This window comes from Tachysurus vachellii, chromosome 13, assembly GCF_030014155.1.
Source record: "Tachysurus vachellii isolate PV-2020 chromosome 13, HZAU_Pvac_v1, whole genome shotgun sequence".
Lineage (NCBI taxonomy): Eukaryota > Metazoa > Chordata > Actinopteri > Siluriformes > Bagridae > Tachysurus > Tachysurus vachellii.
This window is the reverse complement of record NC_083472.1, coordinates 21,416,388-21,435,597: the sequence shown is the minus strand read 5'-3', so window position 1 is coordinate 21,435,597 and position 19,210 is coordinate 21,416,388. Positions and strand designations below refer to the sequence as shown.

The 19,210-nt window shown below is 39.3% G+C and overlaps 1 protein-coding gene across 8 annotated transcripts in view; it reads left to right on the top strand.

Moving 5' to 3' along the window:
• The first annotated feature begins 1,146 nt into the window (after window positions 1–1,146).
• Window positions 1,147–19,210, top strand: part of prom1a (prominin 1a) — a 56,371-nt gene continuing 38,307 nt past the window's right edge. For 4 of the 8 annotated variants that reach the window (XM_060884598.1, XM_060884602.1, XM_060884600.1 and 1 more), the window contains exon 1: window positions 1,148–1,618. In XM_060884598.1, the coding sequence (XP_060740581.1) occupies window positions 1,393–1,618 (226 nt within the window). In that variant the 5' untranslated portion in view covers window positions 1,148–1,392. Of the gene's footprint in view, window positions 1,619–19,210 lie in introns of all 8 variants that reach the window. The other 4 variants (XM_060884597.1, XM_060884596.1, XM_060884601.1 and 1 more) reach the window with 2 other exon arrangements.

Genomic DNA, 19,210 nt, shown 5'->3' with positions numbered 1-19,210 from the left:
CGATGTACAACAATCCTGTTCACTCTGATGCTGAAAAATAGGTTGTTTTTTTTCATCTTCACCCAGGAATAATAAGGATTTTTTTCCCCCTTCGTCTAGCCTTCTTTCCTTCTTCTTTTACCTTCTTTTTTTCCTTCTTCTCTCCTTCTACTGCAGATATAATCAACCAGGGCACTTTTGTTGTCCAGAGTTTTCAGCATTAGCTTTCAACTGAGGTTCTATTTGAGTGAATCATTTCTGAATGACTAATTCTGCACAAATCTAAATATACTGTGAGGTGCCTAATAAATTGTTTAAAGTGATAGACGGTCAGAAATACAAAAGACTGTAATGTTTTCACCTTAGCACAAAGCACTATGTCTGGCAGAAGCCCAACACTATTGCTCTGAGAACACCAGAAGCATGGTGGTGGTAGTACTGTACTAGTTACCCTTGGCTTTTTGTACAAACCATGGTTATGCAATATTCTTTTTTTTTGACCTTCCTCACTTGGAAAGATCCAGAGACTACCGCAGGAACAGTGTGTACATGCAAGTAACACACCCTGGATGAGATGCCAGACCATCACAGCGCATCAAGCAAACATACTTTTATACTTTCACACATATTTTATGTCATAATCCAAAACTCCACACAGACAGTAACCGGAGCTCGGGTTCAAAACCTTGGTGAAAGTGATGTCATAAAAGTCCATTCACCAGGGGGTGGGGCTTTGTGTATATAGAGCATTGGCTTGTGTGTAGCATGATTTTTTTTTTTTTTTTACTTAAAAGCTTTTTGCTACAATTAGTTTGTTCAACAATTTTGTTAGTATTTGTTATTTTCCCTTTGTGCTTTAATGACACTAGAGCTGACAGACTTTTGTGTAAAAATCTAATTCATGTTAGATCAGATCCATCAGAGTGTAAGCTGAATGAATACATGTTTCTGTTGAAGGGTTCTGCATTATTCTGTCACTATCACAATTGCTTACATTTGAATAATGACGAGATATTGAGCCACATAAAGATGCAGTTGCTTGTTTTGGCCGCCAGATGGTGTGCTTTCACACTGCTTTGGATCTGCAGCTATACTTTTCTCTGGGAGAGAAAAAAATCACGCCTGTGAAGGAGGAGAGGAGAGAAGAGAAGAGAAGAGTAGAGTGAGGGAGAGACGAGCTCTTGTGCTGTGGAGGAAGCCGCTGACGGCGGACACCGTGGTCATGATCCTGTTTACGGAAATGACGACGTGACGCTCCTGCTGGGTTTTTCTTTTTCCCGCATCGCGTGAATCACGTGTTTAAATCGGAACGCGCCCGTTTTTTTGCGTTTCTCCCTACGTTATTAATCAGGTGTGTATTTGGTGAACGCGCACCTGCCCTGTGCTGCCCTGTGCTGCCCTGTTCGCGGTGTCATGATGTGCACACCTGCCCTCGTGCTGCTGCTCCTCGGCTGCTGCTGCTGCTGCTCCAGCGGCTCTGCTCACGGAGCTCCTGCCGCCGCGGCATCGTTAGATTTCGGCTCGGTGCCTGGAGGAGTTTATGAAACCGTCGCGTATTACGAGCCCGGGCCGATCGGCCTGCTGTTCAACATGATGCGCGCTTTTCTACACGTGGTCCAGCCGAACCCGTTCCCTAAAGGTAAGCTCTTGAACCCTGAGCCACTGCTTCACTTCACCTTGTCCAGGTGATCCTACATGTACACCTGTCTGTCCCTTACCTGTACACCTGTCTGTCCCTTACCTGTACACCTGTCTGTCCCTTACCTGTACACCTGTCTGCCCCTTACCTGTACACCTGTCTGTCCCTTACCTGTACACCTGTCTGCCCCTTACCTGTACACCTGTCTGCCCCTTACCTGTACACCTGTCTGCCCCTTACCTGTACACCTGTCTGCCCCTTACCTGTACACCTGTCTGCCCCTTACCTGTACACCTGTCTGCCCCTTACCTGTACACCGCTCTGCCCCTTACCTGTACACCGCTCTGCCCCTTACCTGTACACCGGTCTGTCCCTTACCTGTACACCGGTCTGTCCCTTACCTGTACACCGGTCTGTCCCTTACCTGTACACCGGTCTGTCCCTTACCTGTACACCGCTCTGCCCCTTACCTGTACACCGCTCTGCCCCTTACCTGTACACCGCTCTGCCCCTTACCTGTACACCGCTCTGCCCCTTACCTGTACACCGCTCTGCCCCTTACCTGTACACCGCTCTGCCCCTTACCTGTACACCGCTCTGCCCCTTACCTGTACACCGCTCTGCCCCTTACCTGTACACCGCTCTGCCCCTTACCTGTAATCTGTCTAATCTCTAGGGGACAGCGAGGTTTTGGTTGGCACACTTTTCACTCTCTGCTGTATTTCCCAGATGTGTTCCATACATCTGGATAAACCGTTTTCATTCATGACGTTAAAACTAACACGTGATGTGTAGAGGCTTCACGATAGATGATACTGATGATACTGAAACAAATATAATATTAAAGTTGAATACATTCATTTGGTAATCTTTTTCATGCCTTTTGCATGTTTACATACTGTCAGTTCTGGATATTGTGAAAATGTTGAGCAGTAAGTAGTTTACTGCAGGTTGTTTTTTATTTGTTTGTTCACATGGAATAAAACAAATCCGCAAGCTTTGTTTTTGACACACGGATGATGTAGAGCTCATAAATTTACCTTAGAAGTAAATATCAAATTGCAGAAATGCTGTCTGAGATTTTTTGTTGTATTTTTTTTAACTGCATGAAATGCTCATTTCTGATTTCTCCAAAAACTGCCTAGAATCTGTGTAAATTATAGGTGTAGATAGTACACATGATCCAAAGGAATTTATTTTGCCTCCTAATTGAAACTTTTTGAAGCATTTGTTTAAAAAAAAAATTTTTCCTTTCCAAAGATCTTTTATCCGAATCAGAATTAGAATCAGGTTTATTGGCCAAGTGTGTTGACACACACAAGGAATTTGGTTCCAGCTGTTTGTGACTGTCTAAAGTACAGTACAGACATAAATAACACTATACTATAGAAAACAAGATAATATACAAGAAAATGCAGATGATGTGATACAATATAGACAGTATGAGTATATAATATGAATACAGAATATATGACTGATCTCTGGAAAATTGTCCGTAGTGTGTGATTGCGTGAGTGAATGAGTGTGTGTGTGCCCTGTGATGGGTTGGCACTCCGTCCAGGGTGTATCCTGCCTTGATGCCCGATGACGCCTGAGATAGGCACAGGTTCCCCGTGACCCGAGGTAGTTCGGATAAGCGGTAGTGAGTGAGTGAGTGAGTGAGTGAGTGAATATATGACTGATCAGTTATGTACATAAAGTGTGAGAGGTGCATGGTAGTGCAAATAACAATAGTGTGTAATATTCTGCTTTTGTGCAATATACAGCAGTAGTAATGTGTGTAATATACGGATTTAATTTAAAAAAAGTTTTAATTTTTATTTACAGGTATTAAAGAGCTTTTATTGTGAGCTGTTAATTAATACAGTGCCTTTACACCTAAAGTTAATCCTAAAATAGTTTAATGCAGACAATATTTATTGCCCGGTTGTGGGTAATGGACACGATACTCAAATTAGGCTCTGTAAAACATTTACAGTGGTGATCGTTGTAATTAGTGAACAAATTTCTAAAATATGGTTAAAGGTGGGGTGCACGATGTTTGAAAAATGCTTCAGAAAACTGAGTCGGGCCGACAAACAAAACAAAAGTGTAGCCAATGAGCAGAAAGGGGCGTGTCTTGTCAATATTTGACGGAGAGAGTGTTCAGTGTGCATGTGTGACATTAGCCGAAAGCGACTGAAACATTGACATGGCGGATAAAAACGAAAAGTGAAAAAAGGCTTACGATAAGGCAAGAAGCAGGACACGTGTTAATATACAATCAGCTTTCCTGTGCTGGAGAGAACTGAACATCTTGCGCGTGAAACGGAGCTAAACCTTTCACGGTACAACACATAGTACTACAAAAACACATTTGTATTTCCATAGTATTACTCATTGAGTTCATTTATTGATAAAAATATCCCCTCGGCCAGCTGCCCCAGAAGGTTCCGCCATAATAGTTGCCTGGGTTACGTACGTATGTGTGGGGCGGAGCTATCAAAACAGGGGTGACACCCATTTGGGTTAGGGGCGTGTTTGTTTGTGGTGATTTTAAATTCCAACATTGGCTTTAAAACATCGTGCACCGCACCTTTAATCTTCATTACTCAAAATTTGACTGAATATTAGCTGTCGGTAAAGCACTAGCATGTTTTTATAAAAAAAACCAAGGCACTTCAACCAAAACCTTTTTTTTATTTTGTGGAGCGATCACAATTAGAGTACAGTAACCTTTGTAGCATCCAAGAAGATAAATAAATATAAATAAATATTTTGAGCGTTACCGCTGTCAAAAATCGGTCTAAAGTGTAGTGGCTCTTTCTCTATCGCTAGTTTCTCACGTTGCTCTGTCATGAGCTTGGTCCACTATTCTGGTCTCTTACAGTAACTGTAGTGGGTATTTTTTCAATGTTCTTCACTTCAAGGAACTGCTTTGCTCATTCACTCATTTTGCAGTGTTACTGCATTGTGTTGCATGAAATTGTGGGTTTTTTGGAAGAGGTTCAAAGGGAAGGAACCGCATGTATTCATTCTGCCATGTAGCTGTATAAGAGGCCCAACTCCTGCTGCAGAAAACATCCCCCAAACTATGACACTTTTAGAATGTTTTTAGATTGAGGAGAAAGTTCAAAATCAAAAATTTGCTTTAATGATGAGGGCAAGTTTAGTTTATTTGGGTCAGATGGGAAACATAATGTTCAACGTCAAAGGGGAAAGACTGAACCAAAAAGCAGTGAAAGAAGGAGGAGGAAGTGTAATGGTTGGAGGATGTTGTCTGCAGTTTATAAAAATGTTTATAAACCCCTGAAATACACATTCTGAAGGACACTGATGTGGAGCTTGATTGTAAATCTGTCTCACTGTATAGAATTAGACTTGTGTCCTGGTGTGTCTCACCTGTTAATGAGCTAATCTGTTAATCTGAAATACCATATGCTGATGCAGGTTATTCTCCACACACACATACATACATACACACACATCTGCCAAATGATCACATCCTCCAGACTTTTAGTAAGTCTACTCTGAACTCTATTTCATAGCCAAATAAGGACATACAGGAAAATATCCCATAAGCAGTTGTCAGAGCCACAGAACATAATCATTGTGAGTGTTTGGATTTCTCAGGCTGTCCTAGATTCTCTCAAGCACTGTAGCCATGCAATGTTTGGCGAGATGTCATTCATCTCAGAGAATGGCCTCGTTTCTCCTTTAACCCTTGAGGAAGATGCTTCAGCAGTCTCTCTATAGCTACATTTGAAAATACATACCTTATGCACCACATAATAAGTCAAAGTACTGTTTTACATACCCTAACTCTGATAGTGTACTCTTTTTTTCTTTTTCTTTTTTTCTTTTGTGGTTAGTTAGTTAATTAGTTTAAATGAGTTGCATTAACAAACACGTTCACATTTTGTAGCTAACACTTTGCACTGGTACCAGAAGGCCATATAACAGTAATCGACAACAACTAACAATACGTTAGACTGGGGTCATATGATGATTCAAAAAGTGTCCATGTCATGGTTTCCATTTACCTCAGAAAGCAGTTTACAAGTGATACAATGTTTGTTTCTCAATATAGCACAAGACATGAAATTTTGGTTTGCGATTGATGCTAACTGCAATTTCTGTGTAGTTTTATTCATAGGAAGTTTTTTTTTTTTGGAAATTTATCAGCATATCTGAGGAAAATGTTGACATTTCCTACAGGTTTAGCCAATTTATAGCCCATACTATGGCTTATATTTTTGTGGAAAAGGCTTAACAGCTACATTCCAGCCTGCTAAATCAATAACTCAAATCATTAGATAGTGTAGGATGGCTACAGTCAAAAGAAGTTATACTGTAAGATAACAAAAGAAGAATTTCTGTAAGGGTATGATGTGATGCTGGATAAGTGTATGATGATACACAATAACGTTGGCATTTGAACAAAAACAAACATTATGGAAATTTTTGTGGTATGTAGACTTTTGTAAAAGGTACCAGAAAGCTTTCTCAAAATAACCATGAAATTTTATTGAGCGTTCTGGAAATGCTCTGAATTGGTTTAGCATTAACATACACACATCGGCCACTTTAATAGGAACATCTGTACCCTGGCCAATTTGTACAATTGAACTACTGAATAACTCATAAAAGATACTGAATAATGTTTCTTTAAATATTTTTTGCTAATTAATAGGCTAGGACTTGAAGGAGTTAATGCCTACAGTGGATACTTACACAGTCAAGGTTACAGAGTTCACAATACACCACAGTCACAGAAAAGCCGAGTCTGAAACCCAGCCAGAATGCTAATGTGAGAGGGCAGGCTCATATTGGCTACATGCCAAACGGAGCGAGGGGGTGCCAGCTGGGCAGCTTTGCTAAGAGGCACTGAGGACTTGTCACAGATGGCAGCCTGTGTGGCATGTCTGTGGGCACTCCGACCCTCGGTGGCCACCGTCGTCTCCTGAGAGTCCACCAACACCATGCTCCAGTTACACACTTACTCTCTCTCTCTCTCTCTCCCTCTCCCTCATTCTTCTCTCTGTTCTCCTATCCATTATTCTTCAAGGGTGTTTTTTTCCTAACTAATCTGTTTTATAGGTGAGCATCTAAAAATACTGTAGCAACATCAAAAGACAATAGACATTGATATGTTTTGGGCTTTAAGCTTTCTTTCTTTCACAGGGATAGAAAAGCCAAGCCACTGTTAGGCTCCTTGTTTCAGTATGAACATCTATTGGTTTTAAAGATGTCCTATAGACAGTAGTGCTAATGTGTGAAGATGTGCATTATAGCAATTCTTATTTCAAGGACAAAAACTTGTTTGAGTGTGGAAATGATCTCTGGCTCCTGTAGAACAAGTAGCAAGAACTTCACAGAGAAAACGACTAATGAACATCAATAAGGAACTCGTACTCAGATTTCTGTCCTACGGGTACTTTCAGTACTTTCAATAGTTTTTAGTATTTACATTCATCAGCTGTCATATGCAGAAGATGCCTGAATCCAGGGATTGAGGACAAAATGTAAAAAAAAAAAATTAGATTGCTTTTGTAAGAAATAATTCTATTCTACAGCTTTTTTTTGTCTCAAGTTTTGCAGAACAGATAGTTCTCACAGCCAGTCATTTCTCCATATTCATACAGTAGCTTCCTTTTTCTTGTTTCTGAATAAAATAGGAGATAGAGGCATGAAAGATGACAGATGATAATTTTTCATTTCTTTTTGTGACAAAATCGGGATTCAGAGTTTGAGTTTGGAACACCATCACATGTGACAAGTTCTATAGTTTGAGGATTTGTAATATATTGAAACTACTAGGAATTGTATCTACGAGGAATTAAGGTCACGGTTTTACTTGTTTAACTTTAACTTTAACACATTAATACACAATTGACCTGTGCGTATATCGAGGATCTTAAACTGTCTTCTGAAATCAGGTCCCAAATGATATTTTATAATACATTTTTCCTAATATTACTTATTAAGCCTATTCCATTTATTTTGGCCTGCTCAATGGAGGATGCTTGTAAGAGTCTTTGTAAGTCTTATTGTCTTTATCTGTAATGCCTGCAGTGCTAACATTTGCTCCTGGATCTCCTGGGGCATCATCTTTTGACTCAGTGTGGTGCCAGCTGAGTGCCTGCAGCCTTGTGCTGAGTACATTCTTTACTCCTCAGTATATTTTTAGGAGTATTTATATAAATATATATATATATATACTAACACTATGTTGGAAATTATGAGAAATTTAGTGATGCTTTTGAACTACTGTTGCGTCAGTTTGCGTACATTTTAAAGCTAAAATGTAAAGCTGTTTTAAGACAATATGAATTGTTAAAAGCGCTATACAAACAAATTAAATTGAATTGAATGTCCTGGACTGAGGAAGGAATCTAGAGAACCAGAAGGAAACCTCTGAAGCATGGGAAGAACATGTAAACTCCATGCGCACAGTGCAGATGTGGGACTCAGACCCACAGTCCCAGAGTGTTTAATTAAGGAATAAAGCATCAGAGTGTTGCAGCATCCTGAAGGGTATGATGATTTTGGTGATTCAGACATGTGACCTGTATCCAGGCTGTTACTTGGCCAACCTAAACATAAATCTGAGCAATAAAGCCACACAGAAAGAGGTTCAGCTGTTTACATGGTATGGGCCGATGTGCATCGTATCAGCTTTGTATCTCTGAAACTTGTGAGCTGTGATAAAGTCATTTAGTTAAGTCAGTCATGCACAGCAGATGTTGCGGATGTTGATAACCTTTTACAGCTACATTTACAGCTAGATCATTATAAAACACTTTATAAAAATGACAAATAAATGCATTCATTTTGTACAGGAAATAAAGCTTGAATGATTGTTAATTAGAGATTAATATCTAAAAAAGTTGTTCATAATTCAATCTGTTCAGGATTGCAGCGTTTTTTGTGATTGAGGGCATTTTTATTATTTGCAATGCAGACTGCAAAATCTTTTGTGCTTTTTTTGTAGATACGACTCAAAATGATGAAACATATTTTAAGTGAAAAGACATATTCATTTACTTTCTATGAGAGCAGTAATCATGTGCGATGCACGTGACTCAAAGATGTCTACACGAGCTGACATGTCTTCTCTCAAATGTGAGGAAAATCTAAAAAAAAAAAAATTGACTCCAGTATTGTGGATTTTACTTTTTTTTGCGTGTCTGTAATGATTTTAACGATGTTCAATCATAAAAGTTACATTTAAAAGCACTAGAATTAAAAAAATGAAGCTCTTTCAAATGCAGTTAAGCCTCTTTTTGTGATGTGCACAAATTTAATCTTGTACAAATGTTTTTCTCTCTTTTGTGCAAGAAAGGATTTGATTTCTCCTTAATCAACCTTCACTTCAGAAGAAAAACAAACTGCAGGTACTTTGTTTAGATTGACAGTGATTTTCAGAGGGGCTACAGTAGTTAATCTGTCCTTCTCTCTCACACACACACACACACACACATACACACACACACACACACACACAGAGACATCCCTCATACTGTGTGGTTTGGATTTCTCCCAGAAATGAAACAACGGTCTGTACTGAGAGAATGAGTTCATTCTTGAACCAACGTTCAAGATTAATATTAGATTTATATTTAAATGTGTTTGTATTTATCCCCAATGAACAAGCCTGTGATGACTGTGGTGAGGAAAAACTCCCTTAGATGGAAGAGGAAGAAACCTTGTGAAGAACCAGACTCAAAAGGGAACCTCATCCTCATTTAGGTGGCACTGAAGGGTGTGATTATAAACTGTTATAAACACCAGAGGGTGTTATTATGAATAATGTCCTTTCTACAGTCAGATACAGTCTGATGATTGTGTATTGATTATGAGGTTGTTGGCCTCAAAGACCACATGGAGTTGTCGTCTTCTCATTGAAGGTCTGAAATCCTCATGAAGAGCAATCCAACTAGTACATCTCTTACATCTGAGTGAGAGCACATACAACAGAAAGACTGCCAGTGGCCTGACATGCAGCCTCTTGTTATGCAACTGAATCTTTTTTATTTTTAGATACACTCCCCAGATTGAGACACACCACCTTCTCCTTAAAAGTGTCTCACCAATCGGCATCTTTTCCCTCAAATCCATTTAATGACGTTTTCTCCTGAAGTGGTGTATCATCGGTGTTGCAAAGTGGACTTAAGATAAGAGAGCAGCTATAAGAGAGTGAGCTGTGCGTAATTCAGTAATGCCACAGGTTGAGAGAGGACTTGGAAAAAGGGCAGAGGCTGAAGATTTGACGTTAATCGGCTACGAGATGCATCAGAGTGTAGAAGTTTGTTGTGTGTTGGGTTTCACAGACATTCTTTCATTATCAGTAGTTAAAGAAGTTGTTTATGTTGCATTTATTCATTGCTTGTTTATTCATTCTCTAGCTGGTGATCAGAATTGTGATGGAGCTGGAGAGCCAGGAATATAGCCTAGATTGGATGTCTATCCATTGCAAGGCAACATGCACACGCACGTTTATGCTTTAGTAACTTTTGGGAGGTGGGTGGAAATCGGAGATCCCAGGGGAAAACCAGCACAGAGAACATGGGAATTTCCCAGGCGTCCCCACACATCATTTTCATTTCATTTTCACCTGAACAATCCTATATTTATCTTCAATTAAATCCAACCCTCTTTTTCTTAATGATCATGTTAGGAATGATAAAATATGTGGTAGATATTGTGCTACAGGAAGTGCATAATTCTGTGCACCTTCAGATACAGGGGTAACTTGTATGGGTAAGTTTGTGTGTGTATTTACGTCAGAGAATTAGAGAAAGATTCAAATATGTACATATAAAGGATGTGAGCTGATGAATGGAGACTGTGTGCAGAGTTTCACTCCCACTCTCTGGTCTGTGTCACTCTTTTGTTGACGACATGCACTGCCTCAGTCGCTGTGAGCAAATCAACACTGACATGGTCAGATGGAAATAGAAATGAAGCTCAAGTGGTCGTTCTTCAACCAAACGTCACTGTGTGGGGGCTGTGTGTGTTTGTGTGTAGGGGTATATCTCATACAGAGACAATGCAGTGCTCATCATAAAATGTAAAATACATCATTGTTTAATTAGTTTATTTTCAATTATTTACTTCATTTATTTTCAAACAGAATTGGGAAAATTGGGAAAAGTGGAAAGCTGTGTCGTTCTTCACAAAATGACAGGCAAAGAGACCATGGATCCGTTATTAAAACTGATTCACAAATGTCACACCTCTTATAACTAAATAAAAACCACTAAACCACTAACCCTAACCACTAAACCAAATTCATTAAACCATGCCTCCTTCACTTCATTCTCACAGAGAACACGCCTCCACCGAAATTGACAGATACTGTATGGGCCATGCCTTCTTAGACTTACTGTCAGAGGTCACGCCTTCTTCACTAAGACTGTCACAGACGCTATGCTTTCTTCACTGAAACTGATGGGTACAGAGACCATGCCTCCATCACTGAAAGTGGCATACACACAGGCCACGCCTCCTTCACTGAAAGTGACAAGCACACAGGCCACGCCTCCTTCACTGAAAGTGACAGGCACATAGGCCACACCTCCTTCACTGAAAGTGACAGGCACATAGGCCACGCCTCCTTCACTGAAAGTGACAGGCACATAGGCCACGCCTCCTTCACTGAACTTGACAGGCACATAGGCCACGCCTATGTCATTGAATGACATCGATACATCTTCAATCGTTTATGATCATAACTTTCTCCATATCTAATGGAACAAGAATCTGATTGGACAGCCATTTTCATCTGACAAGGTGATTGGCTATCTGTACTGAATATTTTGCATGTTAGTGAGCACATAAACAGCCTTGTATAAAAAAAGCACAGTTAATCAGAAGAGGGAGCTCTTCTCATCGAAGATCTCTTGGGACTTCATTCTTCTCTAAATAGACCGGCAGACTGCAATTAAATTTAACATCAGCTTATGACTCCGTCAGTCCCAGCTGGTTTGTTTACAGCATCCAAAAGCCTTGTTAAGAGGCACATGACTATCTCTAACGTCAGAACAGTGTCCCTTTGGAAATCATTAATATTGTTTCTCTGTGGAACACTTTTCCATACGTGGGATTTCAGCAGGTCACAGCTTATCTCCAGAGGATAACACATTTCAACAGAGATTTAAAGAAGCGGCTTTAAAGAACAAGAGATAAAAGAAAAATCTTGGAGAATTGGTCACATTATTTACACATTACAAACCAAAAAGTCATGGTTCATGTTTGTGATCCATTCAGCCTTACTAAAGAAAAATACAATATCTGGCAACTTTATTGTTATGAATGTTATCTATTACACAATACTTTATCTAATGTTCTATACTAGCTGTTTTCTTTTCCTGGATTAAATTATGAAATGCTTTATATAAACAACAAAAAATGAAATCTAACATTTAAACTAGCAGCACAAAAATACACTGGCTGATCATCAGCTGGTCCTGATCAGACTGAGCAGGTGAAAAAAGATGTGTATACTGGGTGTGAATTTAAAACGAGCACATTTAGAGCAAAAAAAACGTTGTTATTAATGTAACACACACTTTTGTTTTTCAGAACAGAGCTTTAAAGATTGGCCTAATAAACACTGACCTACTGAGACAATTCACTATTTTTGATCATTGTCATATATTTCCCAGGATTTCCCTGTATTATAAGTGCAGTGTGTAAATGTTGAATCCATTGTGAAGCGTTTCCTCAGTAAGCAGTGGTAGAACACGAGATGACGGAGGTATTATCTGGGACTTTCCACATCTCTCTCTCAGCATGGCTGAGGTGACCAGGTGAGGTGGCAGTGAGATGCTTTTAAGCTAGGTTTACTTCCTAAGGGCTTTACAGGAAGCCACATGAGGTTCTGCTTGGTTCTGATCTAAATAGTCCTTTGCACGGTTATTTTTAAAAGCATTCTACTTAAAATTTCATCTACTGAATAAGAACGAGGAATAAATTGCAAGTAAACAGCAAGACGACTCCACCACTGGGTGATGTGTTGTGACTTAAAATCACCAACCCATCCCACTCCTTCATCCAACCGGCAGCATTACTGCCATTGTGGTGGGTTTCCTGTAACGCTTTTACTTTACTTTATCAGTTCATATAACTTAGCTGTCTTGTTGTATTCTCTTGCTCCATTTAGACTCACAATGTAAAACATTAAACTTCTCCAACATAAAAAAAAACACCACACATTCTACATGTCGTCATCATCAGAGTTTTAGTAATCAGTAATTTAGTAATCAGATTCTTCAGACGAAAGATTTCCACTAAACTCAAAAAAAAATACACAAAAACTTCTTCTCTTCTAAAATGTTTGACATCATGTACAAACTCTTCAACTACAAACTCTTCAAATTCCTCCTGATGATCAAAATTCAAGCAGGGCTTCTCCATGGTCAGTTCAGTTGATCAGGGCTTCTGGGCTGCAGGCTGAGCTCAGAGTTCACTCTCCTACAGCAGCAGCTCCGGGGCCATCAGCAGTTGGCCAAACTCTAGCCGCAGGGGTACCGACCCGAGCAGGTTCATCTGCGTCCAACCCTGGGGTCACTTTGCCTCTCAGGACAGGCCCGAACAAGATGCCCTGTTTTGCCGCGTTTAAAACCTTTCATGTCTGCATCAGATGAAACAAAGATACTGTAATTAAAATCATCAAGACTGGGCTTAAAAACAGCATTTAGCTCTTCAACCCCTTCTTTAAAAAACATAAAGATTTTACTCCTATAAGGCACCAGGTGTTTGACCAGTGGAGACATAGAACCAAGAGGGATTTTTTAAGGCAGAGATGATATTCTCATGCCCCACCACATCTCCGACTGCTCTCACACACTCACACAACATTGTATCCATGCTTCCAGCCATCCAGGAAGAGAAAGAGACAGAGACATGGATGGAAAGCGAGAGAGAGAGAGAGAGAGAGAGAGACAGTGAGTGTGAGAGAGAGAGAGGGAGACAGAGAGAGAGAGAGAGAGAGAGAGAGAGAGAAACAAGGAGCAGGTGAAAGGGTTTGGGAGCAATAGACAGATAGAGATGGAGGAAGACAGGAAGAGAGACAAAGATGGAATGACAGACAGTTATTGAAAGAGACAGAAAGAGAGTGACATGGAGACAAGAAATATGGAGAGAGAGAGCAAGAAATGCAGAAACCATAGCAAGACAAAGAGAGATGGCTGACCGATAGACAGATAAACAGAAAAAGGCGAGACCAACAGAGGGAAGCAAGTAGACGGGTACAGACAGACAGACAGAAAGAAAGAAAGAGGTGTGATAAAATATAGTATGCGAGTTCCTCCTTCATTTTAGACTGGGTGGAAACGCCTCACACTCATTAATCCAAATACACACAACAGGCAGCACACGCCATCATTTGAAAGGACGTAATCCTCTGTAGATCCTGTAAATGAATCAGCTGACAACGTTCTCACGTTTTATGTTGAAGTCATGGCTTTAGTGTAAATCATCACATCTTCAAATATAACAAGCTGTTCCCTGAAGAGCATCAATCATGTAAGAACCTCATCCTCTTTAAACACCTGTTTCCTTTTCAGTGCTCTTCCATTTTTTTCTTCTTGCTGTAGAAGCTCTGGTTGTGCAAAAATAATCATATCTGAAAATTAATTTCTGTTGCCTGCTTCATTAACCTTGAATGTAGCCCTAAAAATACAGCAGATGCTTGATTTGAATTCGGGATGTATGTAGGGCATCGTTCGTAGCGCTGCATCAGGGTCTGAATTATATATAACTTAATATAACTAGTCGACGTGCTACAAATTGACCGTTGCTTCTTCAGGATAATTTCTTCTGCAGCAAAAATAAAGAGAACATTTGGCAATCTTGTGTCCGAAATGTCACACGAAATCAATTTCTTGTTTATAGAACTCAATTACAATAATGCGCTCTGTCGGGTGAAGTTGTATTTGGTGGTGTGATGCATACGAAAAGAAACCACAGTGAACCTTATATTCAAATGTGTATGTGGATCTCAGTGTCTGACATTTACATTGTCATTGTATATAATTTTCATACACTGTGACTGAAATAAAACCAGAGAACCAAATTACTGGCAAAACAATTCGGTAACTTCTACAAAGGGAAAAGAAGGACCAGGCGATGCTAATTAGCTGTGTGAACAAGGATAGGAAGCCTTGACCATATACAGTAAGGAACTGGCAAGCCAAAATGGACAATGAAGTATGACATGTAAAGCGACAGAATCAGGACAGATCCCCAAATCTGATCGGATGCAGTCTGGTTGATCATGATCACTTTACTGTCGCAATGAGAGCTGTGTGGTTTTTTTTTTTTATTATTATTTATTTATTTATTTTTATAATCAATTGAGCTATGATCATGGAGGGATTTATTACTGTATGTCCATGCACTAAGGGTTCTGTAAAATCATTCATACCGTATTGTCTTCTGTGATTTTCCTGCCTGAGTGTGTTTTTATTATGCTTTGTGCTTCCTGTCCAATCACCCACCCACATCCCTGCACTGATATTTATTAAAGATAATGCAGAAACAGAAAATTATGCAGATGATGTCCCCAGGGAGACCTGTAGAGGTGGTGTGCACAGCAGAATCAATGGATTGAACCATGTAACACTTTCCCCTCACTGATTAATGCAGACTTTGTTAACTCGTCTTTTAGAATAATTACTGTCCTCCCGCAAGAGATGATGATGATGATGATGATGCTCTTTGGTCGAAAATGCCTGTGAAGTTCAGATTAGTGGTTGAGTCACATTCCTTCTTTTCATTTGCATTCCAAACATGCCAACGATGAAGCGGGTCCTTCAGCCTGCTCTGCCTCAGGAGCATCGCTTATTCGTTGAAATGATGCTTTTATTCAGAGGCAGATTCCAGCATGAACACCGAACACACAGTGAGGCAAGTGCCGCACCGAGTGACCATAAACAAGAGCAAGATAGTCAGCATTTATTAAAAGAAAGGTTCATTTGTAATTTAAGTCCCCATGAAATTAAATTTGATATTTTGTGGCTTTTAAATTTTACTGTATTCGACAGAAGTCCTTTTCCAGAGCAATTTACATTCGTATCTAATTTTATACAACTGAGAAGGTGAGGGTTAAGGGCCTTGCTCAGGGGCCCAGAGGTGGCACCTTGGCTACTCAAACCATTCAAACATCTTAACCACCAGGCATACAACAGCCATCAGAAATGTGTCTCTGGCTGTTTGTTGGTTAAGAAGAAATAACATGAATGCATTCTCTCTGAAGAGCAGATGAAGGACAGAGTGAAAAATTCTCCACAAGTGAATCCAGTAACTGTAAAGCACATGCTTAGGCTTGGCTGTGAGGTATGCTAAACACTATTGGCTATTTAACTGTGGAGGAGTGACTCTATATATCCCACCCTGACTTCCTGTTTCAGTGGAAATTACTTCAGCATAATAATGAATAATGCTGCGTGTTTGACTTCATGAGGACTTTAAGGGCTCTTCAGGTTTGTGCTCAGGATAAAGGTTCCATGTAGAGCTCTTTAACAATGTGAAGAACCCTTAGTCATCTAAAGACGCCTCGAGGAACATTTTTAGCAGTGTACGAACATACTAGTAAACATTATACACTTTTTACATCCAAGGCAGGATAATTGATCCATGAATCTGATCTCTGATACACCATCACTTGCTTGAACAGTGCTTTCACACCAAGGCAAAATTGATGCTTTTGGTTTATTTGGTTTGTTTTAGATCAAAATGGTCATAATTAAACAAACCTAACAGCAAAAATAACACCAGTTCAGAAATATGGTGATTGAAAATAGGTAAAATGGACAAAAATCATTGATCTTGAGCTAAATAAAATATTGGATAATTTAAAAAAAAAAACCCTACTATGAAGTGTTTTGTGCAACATGTCCAGAGTTTAATGGTGTATTCTGCTAAAACACACACACACACGGGTTAGTGTTCTTCCTAAACAAGTGCGGACCTGAGTACGAGTTGAAATCGCATTCACAGGATTTGCGACACCGTTCCAGTGCAACCGAACTCGGATCACTTCCTACAGGAAGTCTCAGGGTTGGTACCTTGGCACGATTTTTGATCCACATCACAGCTGAAACATGAATTTTTCATGTGAACTCTACTGCCAATGTGAAATCGTCAAACGAACCGGAGCCAGGCTTTTTGCTCCAAAACAGTGTGTGAAAAAAACACGAGTTTGATTCAAACAGAATTCTAATCAGGAATTATGTGAAAGAGATACGCTAAGAGATCATGAATGTTTCGCTAGCAGTCCTGGGATTTAAACCAATGACCTTTTTGTAAAATTGAAAAACGAAAGCTGTAATGCGACACATTATATCCTCACACCTAAGCAACTCTTGCACTAAAAAAAAACCTTTAGTCCACGTACTAACCCTGTCGTCTTTCATTTTGTCTGCTGCTTTTCTGAACAGACCGACTCCAACACTGGGTTAAACTCACTCAACATTTAACGCCTTTTTTATTAGCGGTTCTCACATAAAAGTGAAGAAGATTGTTCTTTCCTTTCCTTCTTTCTTTGTCCGTATCTCTGTTTTTGAGAGAGAAGTGAGAGAATGCTCCTCACCTTGGTAACTGCTTCCATGGTTACAGAGGAGCCCGGATTGCCTTATGTGTGCTTGAGCAGGTTGTTATTGTTCATGTTCTCATGTAGTTTGCTTGTCTCTTGCCACCAGAGCAAAGACTGAACTCCCTGAGCTACTGAGTCACAAACACTAATCTGCACGCACAACAGGAATTTTGCTCATACGGGACACGAGGACATTCCGGGAAAAAAAAAACATGCGGCGTTATACGTATAAAGAGAATTGGTCCAAAAACTTATTTTGAACAAATTTGATTTCAGTGGATCTTTAAAGACAAAGTAAGACATAGATTCAAATGTTTTTCTTCTATAATTCCAAACAACTTAATAAGGAGGTACGGTATTAATACTGTATTAGGAGAACTGAATTTTTCCCCCCTAATGAAATTTCACTGATTTGTGAAAGATTTTTCTGAAGATTACTGATTAACCTATTGCCTTTTAGCTGATAAGTACTGCAGTTTAAACCATGACATAAGATAAACTTTCTTTTGTCTTTGTGCTTGCACGGATGAGATTCTGCCTCCGTAAGTTAGTCATCTTGGTGTAATTATGGATCTGAAATCTGGCAGCATTGTCCCTGCTCTAAAACTGTTTATTCCAGAGGCTTGGCCTTGTCAATGGGAATTTATATATGTATTCAAGAGCACATGCTGAACTAGACTGAAGAATCTGATCTCTCCCAAACACACAGCTGTGGAAGAGTAACCCTGTTATTTCTTTATGGCTCTTGTTAGTAACTTTTTTTTTACCGATGGAAACAAATCTCCTACAATATTTCCTGTTTGCTTTACACAGACTGTACTTTCTTACTGTTTTTTTAAACTGTGAAGTACAATATGACTAAGTAGACTTCCTCCTGTGTCAAAACCCTCCTACAGTTTAACGGCATATATTAAGGCAACACAATTTCCTGGTTCTGTACAGCTGAGGTGTATTTGTATTAATCCCAGTCGTGATGTTTCGCTGAATATAATCTATTCCATGCAAAATTGTGTCGCAGATTTCCAGTCGTAAGGAGCTCTGCCTGCTTTTGTATCCCTTTCAAGTCTTTGTATCTTTGTTCCTGTGATTGTTGGATTTCCTGATTCTTATATTTCCACCCTCTGCTGTTTTTAGTCCTTTATCTAGTTAGCTGTCTCTTTATACCCTTTAGTGTGCATGCCACATTTTTTCTCCTCATACTTCTGCATCTTTATCATTTTGTACTTTTGCCTGTCATCCATTTTCCTGTTTTTTATATCTAGTATTGTTTGTCCTTTGCACACAGACATGAATATTGGATTTGCCCTAATAAACAAAATGCCGAGTATACAGTACACAATTCCTCTTCCTCTAACTGTTACATATTTATTGTGACTTGATTCATATAAAATCCAGTTAAAATGTCCATACACTTCAAGTTCCTCAAGGCTTTTAGAAGGATTCAAACTTTCTAAAAACTCTCCATTCTAGGTTTCTGTATAAAATATTTAAAGCTTCCCTCACAGTACTAACGCTTGTCCGGTTCTACATGGAGCTTTTTTCCTGGAAGATATATTGGAGTGAAGGTGAATTTATTTCATGGAAAAATTCAGCGATCAAAAAAAATGTTAAAAATGTATTGTTCTTTATCCTTAATGTTGTACCATTTTATCTACCTTTATCTGGAAATGCCAATTTACTGCACCTTTAAAATTAGCAATCATAACATTGTAGTTTATATATAAAAAAAAGAAGAAACAAGAGACAAATAATGAACAGGGTGATATTAAAAATTTTGCGTATAAAACCTTATTTATTAGGTTTATTGTTGCGTTCCTTGTTCAGTCAAACAACTTTTATGTATTACTTGTGATATAGCTGCTGTAAACCGTGCATTCAGTGCATCCTGTAGATGTTATTAAGACAAAAAAATATGTTACAGATGCTGTACTGGCATTTTACTGAAATCCTACAAAGCTCAAAGCCCTCTGTCCTGAAAACGTACAATTTTTCCTCCGACTGACACTGGAGAC